Source organism: Triticum aestivum, chromosome 6A (assembly GCF_018294505.1).
Source record: "Triticum aestivum cultivar Chinese Spring chromosome 6A, IWGSC CS RefSeq v2.1, whole genome shotgun sequence".
Taxonomy (NCBI): Eukaryota; Viridiplantae; Streptophyta; class Magnoliopsida; order Poales; family Poaceae; genus Triticum; species Triticum aestivum.
In genome coordinates this window covers 49448912-49460008 of record NC_057809.1, presented here as the reverse complement: position 1 = coordinate 49460008, position 11097 = coordinate 49448912, and the positions used below count along the sequence as shown (strand labels likewise).

Here is an 11097-nt window from a genome sequence, read left to right as displayed (position 1 = left end):
CAGGAGCGCGGGGATGGTCAGGACACCGCCTGCAAAACCCCTCGAGAAAACCCTGGTCGTACGGCCGCATGTATGGAATTGAAAGAGGCTGATTGATCGATGGGGCGGAACAGGTGCAAATGGCCAGATGAGTGGAGAGTGTGATGGATGCAGAGCTCAACTTGAACAAGAGCAGGTCGGCCGGGGTTTTCTTGTTAGAGGCTGGGATGTCGCTGGAGTAGTACACTCCTACCTCCGTACCGAACATCTCGATGGTGCTTGCTTGCCGCCGCTGCCTTGCCACTTTGCTCGTGTGCACCACTGCCTAGTGTGCCCGCGCCACGGAGACCTCCTTCCGATCGAGTTAGTCAAGCGGATTCTAGTCTTGAAAAGAACACAGCCCTCATCCCACCGGATTGCCTGGGTGGCGCTGGCGTCTAGCTTCCTTCCTTGCACTGCTCGGATTCCGAGCCCGATCGAGTACAGAGCGAGAAGGTCCGTCCGTTGCCCAACATGCATCATCGTCCATGGGCTCGCTAGTGCTAGTATATATAAAAGGCTTTCTCTACGCAACAAAATCTCCAAGAGAGGCCATCGCGAGCAACCAACCTTCTCGGCGAGAACACGTCGCGCGAGACCTGCTCGTAAATCAATCGATCGGCCCCTCGCCCGACGACCAAGAACATGGAGGCGAGGCAGCATGCCGGCGGCGGCGCGGCCCCGTGCGCCAACGGCTGCGGGTTCTTCGGCGACGGCGCGGCCACAAACGATCTCTGCTCCAACTGCTACAAGGAACGGCAGCAGCTGCTGGACCTCATGGCCTTTGACGCCGCCGTCATGTCCGGCCTCAGGTCGCTGAAGCTGGCGAAAGCTGGAGGCGAGAAGACGCCCGAGAAGACGGCGGGGGCTACGAAGAACCGATGCAATGCGTGCCAGCAAAAGGTGGGCCTGCTGGGATTTGTGTGCCGGTGGTGGGCCACGGCCACCTGCTGCGGCGCGCACCGCCATGCCGACGCACACGTCTGCTTCTTCGACTACATGGCAGCCGGCCGCGAGCAGGTCACGCGCAAGAACCCGCTTCTCGTCGCGCCCAAGATGTCCAGGATTTCTTGTTTTTAAAGAAAAGGAGGTTAAACTCTGCATCGATGCATGCAATCATCGTTATTAAATATTTCATAAAGATTATAAGATCATACATTAATTTACTCGAAGTCACTACTCACACTTACAAACTCGATAATATGGAGTGCTCTCACTTCCCATATATAAGACCGGTGTCATCGTCAATTCATCCACATGACGTATCGGGACGAACAGTCGGTACAAGAAATCTAAAGCACACACGTTTTAGAAGCCGTCATCAGCATTGGGCCACTGACTCATCTTCAGAAGAGATATCCACATCATCCTTATGAGTCCGGACATAGAGGATTTGAATGCTTGCTTCTACCCATGACATGTACCTCACGCTGTGCTGACTCTTGCAGGAGACGCCCTAGAGATGAACTGTGGAATTAGTATGTGTTTGATTGCGTCTCCGTTGTTTCTACCTTTGTGGCGAGGAGGCTGTGTGTAATAACTAGCTAAACGATGGGTCTGTATTTTTTCCATCAAGTTAAATTCATATAAATATCCATTACGTTCTTCGCAAGTTGATACGCATCATGCATTGGGATGATAAAGTGCCCGAATCTCTCATCCGATCTAACTCCTATGCCATTTGATTAATCAAACCAAGAAATGAAAATAAAAAATCCCATTAGTCTGCGCAAAATCCAACAGGGTAACAATTAGATCGATGAGATTTAGTTATTTCTCATTTAGATGAGAGCTAGCCATGCTCTAAATTACCAACTTTGCTGGTCAATCAGTCCACCACATCCGGATCCAATCGGCAGATTCCGGAAGAATTATGAGGTGCTACAACGGCAAAAGAAATGCGTCTCGATGGCCTTGTGCAGATGGGCGCGTCTCCTTTTCTTGTGAGAGGCCGTAAATAATCGATCCATCCGATCCGAGCATCAGTCGCTGGCTGGATTTGCATCCATGCTTGGGCCAGCCTTTGCGCGCAAGTTCTCCATCCGTAGCTCTTCATCCTTGAAATCCACATGCATGACATGCAGCGAACCACACACTACATCTGCTGCGCTTGCCTGCTAGCAGGAGGAGAAACTACTCCCTCTCTATAGAAATATAAGAGCAAAATACTTTTGTATTTCTTTATAAAGGGAGTAATTACTAATGCTGTAACAACAACAACAACAACAACAACAACAACAACAACAAAAACAATAACAACAAACTGTAACACAGCGTGCAACTGTAAAATAGCTTTAATAAGCCCCCGCGACGTCCCCGCTCGGGTGATACGGGAGGAGCCCCAAACCTAGCCACCAGGTCCGGCCGTACCTCCCTCCCTCCCCTTTGTTTGCGCGGGAGGAAGCCGCCGGGCTAAGCCAGGGCGGCCGATGTCGATGGCGCAGGCCCTCTTCCCTCTCGCATCTGTGGTCGGGTGGTGCAGGACAACCAAGGGCGCGTGGGGCAACCCCAGATTTGGGTCGCGACAGAGCGGCGGCTTGCTACCGGCGATGGCGCTCGACGACAACGTGGTGTTGAGTGGTTGCGGCGAAGCTGGGAGGGCTGGTGGTGTTGCACGAGGAAGTGCAGTGTGGGATGGTCTGTGACTAGATCCAACTGGATTTGGCTCCAGTGGCCCGGCATGTGGCGCAGAGGAGGCGGCCGCCCGGTGGGGTTCTCGGCTATGAGATGGATCACGCCGGCGGGTGATGGCCTCTCACGCTGGTAGTGGCCGTCAGGTGGCGCTGCTGTCCACGATGGCTAGGCGGTGGCGCTGCTTGATACGTCTCCGTCGTATCTACTTTTCCAAACACTTTTGCCCTTTGTTTGGACTCCAAGTCGCATGATTTGAATGGAACTAACCCGGACTGATGCTGTTTTCAGCAGAATTGCCATGGTGTTATTTTTGTGCAGAAATAAAAGTTCTCGGAATGACCTGAAAATCAACGGAGAATTATTTTGGAATATATAAAAAATACTGGAAGGAAGATCCACATCAGGGGGGCCTCCACCTATCCACGAGGGTGGGGGGCGCGCCCTACCCCATGGGCGCGCCCCCTGCCTCGCGGGCCCCCTAACGCTCCACCGACCTCAACCCTGACTCCATATATTCACTTTCGGGGAGAAAAAAACCAGGGAGAAAGAATCATCGCGTTTTATGATACGGAGCCGTCGCCAAGCCCTAAACTCTCTCGGGAGGGCTGACCTGGAGTCCGTTCGGGGCTCCGGAGAGGGGAATCTGTCGCCATCGTCATCATCAACCATCCTCCATCACCAATTTCATGATGCTCACCGCCGTGCGTGAGTAATTTCATCGTAGGCTTGCTGGATGGTGATGGGTTGGATGAGATTTATCATGTAATCGAGTTAGTTTTGTTAGGATTTGATCCCTAGTATCCACTATATTCTGAGATTGATGTTGCTATGACTTTGCTATGCTTAATGCTTGTAACTAGGGCCCGAGTGCCATGATTTCAGATCTAAACCTATTATGTTTTCATCAATATATGAGAGTTCTTGATCCTATCTTGCAAGTCTATAGTCACCTATTAAGTATTATGATCCGTTAACCCCGAAGTGACAATAATCGAGATACTTAACGGTGGTGACCGTAGTTTGAGGAGTTCATGTATTCACTATGTGTTAATGCTTTGGTTGGGTACTCTATTAAAAGGAGGCCTTTAATATCCATTAGTTTCGGCTAGGACCCCGCTGCCACGGTACTCTATTAAAAAATGTCATGCAAGTTCTTTTCCATAAGCACGTAGGACTATATTCGGAATACATGCCTACATTATATTGATGAACTCGAGCTAGTTCTGTGTCACCCTAGGTTATGACTGTTACATGATTGATCACATCCGACATAATTCTCTATCACCGATCCATTGCCTACGAGCTTTCCAGATATTGTTCTCTGCTCATTTACTTTTCCGTTGCTATTGTTACCATCACTATAAAACCCAAAAATATTACTTTTGCTAGCGTTATCTTTTGCTACCGTTACCACTACTATCATATTACTTTGCTACTAAATACTTTGCTGCAGTTATTAAGTTTCCAGGTGTGGTTGAATTGACAACTCAGCTGCTAATACTTGAGAATATTCTTTGGCTCCCCTTGTGTCGAATCAATAAATTTGGGTTGAATACTCTACCCTCGAAAACTGTTGTGATCCCCTATACTTGTGGGTTATCAAGACTATTTTCTGGCGCCATTACCGGGGAGCATAGTCTATTCCTTGAGTCACTTGGGATTTATATCTGCTTATCATTATGAAGAACTTGAAAGATTCAAGAACCAAGATTTATCCCTCAACTACGAGGGGAGGTAAGGAACTGCCATCTAGCTCTGCACTAGATTCACCTTCTGTTTTGAGTAAGCTTGCGATACCTAAACCTGCTTCTGCTATTAATTCTGATATGTCGCATGTTATTGATGATGCCACTTCTGCTATGCATGATACTGCTACCTCTTGAGTACTGCGTTGGATTTCCCCGAAGAGGAAGGGATGATGCAGCAAAGTAGTGTAAGTATTTTCCTCGGTTTTTGAGAACCAAGGTATCAATCCAGTAGCAGGCTACGCTCGAGTCCCTCGTACCTACACAAAAACAATAGCTCAACGCAACCAACACGCTTAGGGGTTGTCAATCCCTTCACGGTCACTTACGAAAGTGAGATCTGATAAAGATGATAAATAATATTTTTTTTGGTATTTTTGGTATAGAGATGCAAACTAAATAAAGTAAAAGCAAAGTAAAAGCAAAGCAATAGTAAAGTGATGGAGATTGATATGATGAGAAAGAGACCTGGGGGCCATAGGTTTCACTAGTGGCTTCTCTCAAGAGCATAAGTATTTTACGGTGGGTGAACAAATTACTGTTGAGCAATTGACAGAATTGAGCATAGTTATGAGAATATCTAAGTATGATCATGTATATAGGTATCACGTCCGAGACAAGTAGACCGAAACGATTCTGCATCTATTACTATTACTCCACTCATCGACCGCTATCCAGCATGCATCTAGAGTATTAAGTTAAAAACAGAGTAACGGCTTAAGCAAGAGGACATGATGTAGAGGGATAGTTTCATGCAATATGATAAAAACCCCATCTTGTTATCCTCGACCTTCTGTCACTGGGAAAGGACACCGCAATATTGAACCCAAAGCTAAGCACTTCTCCCATGTCAAGAACAACCAATCTAGTAGGCCAAACCAAACTGATAATTCGAAGAGACTTGTAAAGATAACCAATCATACATAAAAGAATTCAGACAAGATTCAAATATTATTCATAGATAGACTTGATCATAAACCCACAATTCGCCGGTCTCAACAAACACACCGCAAAAAGAAGATTACATCGAATAGATCTCCACGAGAGAGGGGGAGAACATTGTATTGAGATCCAAAAAGAGAGAAGAAGCCATCTAGCTACTAGCTATGGATCCGTAGGTTTGAAGTAAACTACTCACACTTCATCGGAGGGGCTTGGATGATGATGTAGAAGCCCTCCGTGATCGATGCCTCCTCCGGCGGAGCTCCGGAACAGGCCCCAAGATGGGATCTCGTGGATACAGAAAGTTGCGGCGGTGGAATTAGGTTTTTGGCTCCGCCCCCGATCGTTTGGGGGTACGTGGATAAATATAGGAAAAAGAAGTACGTTTCTGAAGGTTCATTCCGTTTGGACTCCGTTTCATATTCCTTTTCTTCAAAACCCTAAAACAGGCAAAAAACAACATTTCTGGGCTGGGCCTCCGGTTAATAGGTTAGTCCCAAAAATAATATAAAAGTGGAAAATAAAGCCCAATAATGTCTACAACAGTAGATAATATAGTATGGAGCAATCAAAAATTATAGATACGTTGGAGACGTATTAGATACTTATGATGAAACTACTTATATGCTTGATACTACTTTGCCACTTGGTGAATTTCTTGATGAACAACTTGCTAGGGCTAGAGAGACTGAACTTATTGAAACTGATAATATTGATGAGAGTGATGATGAAGATTCTCCTCCTAGATATGACTTACATGTTGTGCCTGAGGGGTATGTTATGGATGAAGAAACTGCTGGAGACTTTCTTGCTTGCAATGATAGGAGTGATCTTAAGAAATTATTAGCTAAGCTAAAACAAAAGATTCTAAATGCTAGAATGAAATATGATCCTGCTTATGCTACTTCACCTATCTTTGTTACTGATAAAGATTATGAATTCTCTGTCGACCCTGAGATAATTACTTTGGTTGAATCTGATCCTTTTTATGGCTATGCATCTGAAATTGTTATGGCACATCTTACTAAATTAAATGATATAGCTACCCTATTCACTAATGATGAGAGAACACACTACTTTTATATCCTTAAATTATTTCCATTCTCATTAAAGGGTGACGCTAAGATATGGCTTAATTCTCTTGATCCTGGTTGTGTGCGTAGTCCCGAGGATATGATTTATTACTTCTCTGCTAAATATTTCCCCGCTCATAAGAAACATCTGCTTTAAGGGAAATATATAATTTTGTGCAAATTGAAGAAGAGAGTCTCCCACAAGCTTGGGGGAGGCTTCTCCAGTTACTTAATGCTTTGCCTGATCATCCTCTTAAGAAAAATGAGATACTTGATATCTTTTATAATGGACTAACCGAAGCTTTCAGAGACCACCTGGATAGTTGTGCTGGTTGTGTTTTCAGGGCTTCCAGAGTCTCCTACTAAGTTTGCTAGCCAATACTTAGATGTGTTTGATAACTTTACGGTTAAACAATAAAACTTCAATGCTTATTTTGGTAGAGAATTAAAACGCAATGCTTATATGATATAACACTTGAGTGATTATATGGCTAATGTTAAGGGTGAACTAAAACTTATTAGTAAACATGGTTCTATGGTTACCACTCAAGTAGAACAAATACTTAAAGTTCAGAATGATTTGCTCAAGGAATTAAATAATAAGAATGATTTGCTATTAGAGTGTCTACTAGAACTGGTAAAATGACTCAGGAACCTTTGTATCCCGAAGGCCATCCTAAGAGAATTGAGCAAGATTCTTAGAGAACTAATATTGATGCGCCTAGTCCTTCTAAAAGGAAGAAAAAGAAAAATGATAGGACTTTGCATGCTTCTAGTGAACCTGTTGTTGACACACCCGAGAATCCCAATGATATTTCTATTTCTAATGCTGAAACACAATCTGGTAATGAACATGAACCGAGTGATAATGCTAATATCGATGTTCATGTTGATGCTCAACCTAGCAATGATAATGATGTAGAGATTGAACCTGATATTGATCTTGATAACCCATAATCAAAGAATCAACGTTATGATAAGAAAGACTTTGTTGCTAGGAAGCATGGTAAGGAAAGAGAACCATGGGTTCAGAAACCCGTGCCTTTTCCTCCTAAACCACCCAAGAAAAAGGATGATGAGGATTTTGAGAGGTTTGCTGAAATGATTAGACCTATCTTTTTGCGTATGCGATTAACTGATATGCTCAAAATGAATCCTTATGCTACGTATATGAAAGAAATTGTTACAAATAAAAGAAAGATACCGGAGGCTGAAATTTCCACCATGCTTGCTAATTACACTTTGAAGGGTGGAATACCAAAGAAGTTAGGAGATCCATGAGTACCCACTATACCATGCTCCAATTAAAGAAACTATGTTAAAACTGCTCTATGTGATCTTGGAGCCGGTGTTAGTGTTATACCTCTCTTTTTATATCGTAGACTTGATTTGAATAAGTTGACACCTACTAAAATATCTTTGCAAATGACTGACAAATCAACTGCTATACCTGTCGGTATTTGTGAGGATGTGACTATTGTGGTTGCAAACGTTACTATTTTAACGGACTTTGTTATTCTTGATATTCCCAAGGACGATAGTATGTCTATTATTCTTGGAAGACATTTTTTGAATACTGCAGGGGCTGTCATTGATTGCACCAAAGGCAATGTCAATTTCATGTTAATGATAATGAGCATACGATACTGTTCCGCGAAAAAGAAACGTCCCCTGGGCAGGGGTATTTCCTAATGCGCAACGGCAATAAAATGAAGTGCGGGCGTGCCAATATACATTTGTATACAAATAAATAAAAGAGACACACAAGATCGGGGAACTCTGTATTTCATTAATTCTTTTGGAGAATTACATCAAATGGTTCCCACAAAAGTACATCATGTTTCTCTATGCAATCTGACTAAGTTTAGCGACTGTGTAGCTTCAAGTTTTCGGAGCCTCGGAAGACGATCCGGTTAATTACATCCACAAGATGCATCTTGTAGAAAACCTCCAATTAAGCTGATCTTGATGGTCGTCGTCTTCAAGCATGTGTGAATTGTTCTCCAAACGTGCATGAACAGTGCAAACATGTATTCTACCAAAGCCTCGTCGGTCCATGGTGAATGTCATCTAGGACCGCTGGTGGCGGGATTTTTGATGAACTCTATAAGCGAGAAGTGTTCGGCCTCGTCGGCACCGAACAAATAAAAGTCCATCCTCGTCGGCTTGGACCCTTTTCCGGCCTCATCGGTCGCGGAGTGCAATTGGGACTTCATAGCAAATTACAAGCGTCATACACAGCTGCGTATTAATTCATAACTGTCAACTACAAGTACCATGTTGTTGCACCATGCATGCACGCATGGGATGGCAAGGCTTTGAGTATGAGAGGCACACCATAAATCATCATGATGGTGAGTGCCAACGTTTGCACCAAATTTATGAGGGTTGCTCCACACGACCAATCACCACTCTAAGCTTTACTAATTCTAGTACTAAATTGCTACACCTATTCTCTGGACGTAACTCATAAAAAAAATGTTGTTCTCTGTAGCTCTGAGCATTTGAGCCCAAAGTTTTAGATACGCTTCTTTGATAACTTAACTTGTTCTCACAAAATTCTCAAGCTTTGTCGCCGAACAAATCAGCCTACACAAAATCATCAATCGGGCGTACTAATTTGCTTCGCCCGACATTAAGATCTGACTTGTGCGCACTGCTGCGCCTATTATCTTGCCTCAAAAATCGTAAAAAAATATTACTGAACATATCCAAGGATCTTTGGATTGCCTAAAAAAAATTCAGATCAGAACTCTTTCAGATTTGGCCGGCATGATGTTTCTGAAGCTGGCTGTACCACCAAACACATATCGTGTTTTCTGCAATTTTTGTCTGGCCTTCCTCTCGGCCGAATGACCTAAAATTTTAACACGACATCAACGTGTGTGACTTCTGCACCTGTAAAAAATTTGAGCTTCATACTCATCATGGAACGTCCGAAAATAATTTCGGAGTGCACCTATGTCAGCCCTGTAATTTCTGTCGAATCTAACTCTTAACATAAATTGCTTTTCTGGCCTGATCTCCTCCTCTCCTTGTCCTGTACCTATATTCTACTCGCTTGTTTTATGCGACAAGCATCAACAATAAATCTTGCAACTTGTACCTGTGAGTAAGAAACTTTGTAGACTGAACAAAGCAATCTACTTTCCGATGCAACGAAGATCGGATGAACCAATCTATTTCTGTTTTTTCGAGGAAACAAAGATCAGATGCACCAATCTATTTTCCAAGGCAACATATTAGATGGTGTGAACCAATCTAATTTTCCGAGGCAACATATTAGACGGTGTGAACCAATCTAATTTTCCGAGCCACAAAGAACGAGAGGGAGAGGATCAAAGGGATCGCTGCAACGAGCGTGTAGTCTCAGCATCGTGGAACGCCATGGTTGATCTTCTCTTGAAGCTGTTCGCCTGATGTGTTTACGTAGGTCGAGGAAAAGCCTTATGGCGTGTAGATGGGTGTGCGTGGATGTGAAGGCCGACAGCCTTGCGGCGGTGTGTGTGCGTGCGTCTCCCTCTTTTGCGTGGAAGGAGAAGTCCCTTTTATAAGCTAATGCTAGGGCTAGAGGGGGCACCGTGAGCGCCGCCAATTTTCTGTTGGGCTGAGTGCGTCGCTGCCTAGAAACCAGGCTCTCCAATTCTTATCTCTTCTTATCAGGCATACAGTAGGTTGTTAGGCTGTTTAATCCACCACATAAAACCATCATGCGTAGCGAACCAACCTCTGATTGAGATGGTTAGGTGAACAGTGGTATCCCCAACCCACCAGGGTTTAAATCCTGGTGCTCGCATTTATCCTGGATTTATTTCAGGAATTTCGGCGATACGCTTTCAGTGGGAGGAGACGTTCCCGTCGACTACGAGGCGCCTACGGTGACTTCGTAAAATCTCAAGATGATATGCCGGCTCAGTCTCTCGAAGGTGCTCATAGGGGTAGAGTGTGCGTGTGTGCGTTCATAGGGGTGAGTGTGTGCGTGTTTATATGAGCGCTTGCGTCTGTACTGTGTTCAAAGAAAAAAACAATCATGCGTACGCGGCTGGATGTGGGCATCAGCGACGCATACGTACACGACGACCTGATCACATCCCGGCCCGTGTATTATTCCCAGTGTGCATATCCGCCCATCATTATACATACGGTATGCATAACTAGCCACGGCTCTTCGCGCCTGATGTGCATGCTGTCACACATATGACTAGTAATTGTACGTGAGACACGACCCGTGCATGTGCATGCAACATTAATTAATCACGGGACTTTAGTGCCTAACGCACGTACGTATATTACTAAGCACCACATCCATTGCTTTCTCATTCTTTTTCTTTCTTTTAATCTTTTTTTTACCAAGTCTAAACACATGGCCTAACTAGCAAAGTGGCCCATGTAAACATACTCAGGCAACTTTATTATGGACGGTGACAAAATTTCATCAAACAAATGCCCCCCACCAAGTGGAGTATGCGTGCGGAGCAAGACAAACTCGACTTGGTGCAAACTTATCTAATATGGCGCAAATATGAATTGCTGCCTCAGTTTGGACAGAATAATTATACCTGTTCAGGGTACTAAAGAAAGAACACATAGAATTTGGCGAAAGTCCATGCCAAAATAATGAATGAATGGAACACCATGGCAAAAGTTCATGCCATGAGTGGACCATATAGATTGTAAGTATGGTT

At 44.2% G+C, this 11097-nt stretch overlaps 1 protein-coding gene across 1 annotated transcript; it reads left to right on the top strand.

Annotated features, from left to right (window-relative positions):
- The first annotated feature begins 590 nt into the window (after positions 1–590).
- On the top strand, positions 591–1469 carry LOC123130223 (zinc finger A20 and AN1 domain-containing stress-associated protein 10). The gene has a single exon (XM_044550175.1). The coding sequence runs from the start codon at positions 664–666 to the stop codon at positions 1096–1098; it is 435 nt and encodes a 144-aa protein (XP_044406110.1). The 5' UTR covers positions 591–663; the 3' UTR covers positions 1099–1469.
- Positions 1470–11097: the final 9628 nt, after the last annotated feature.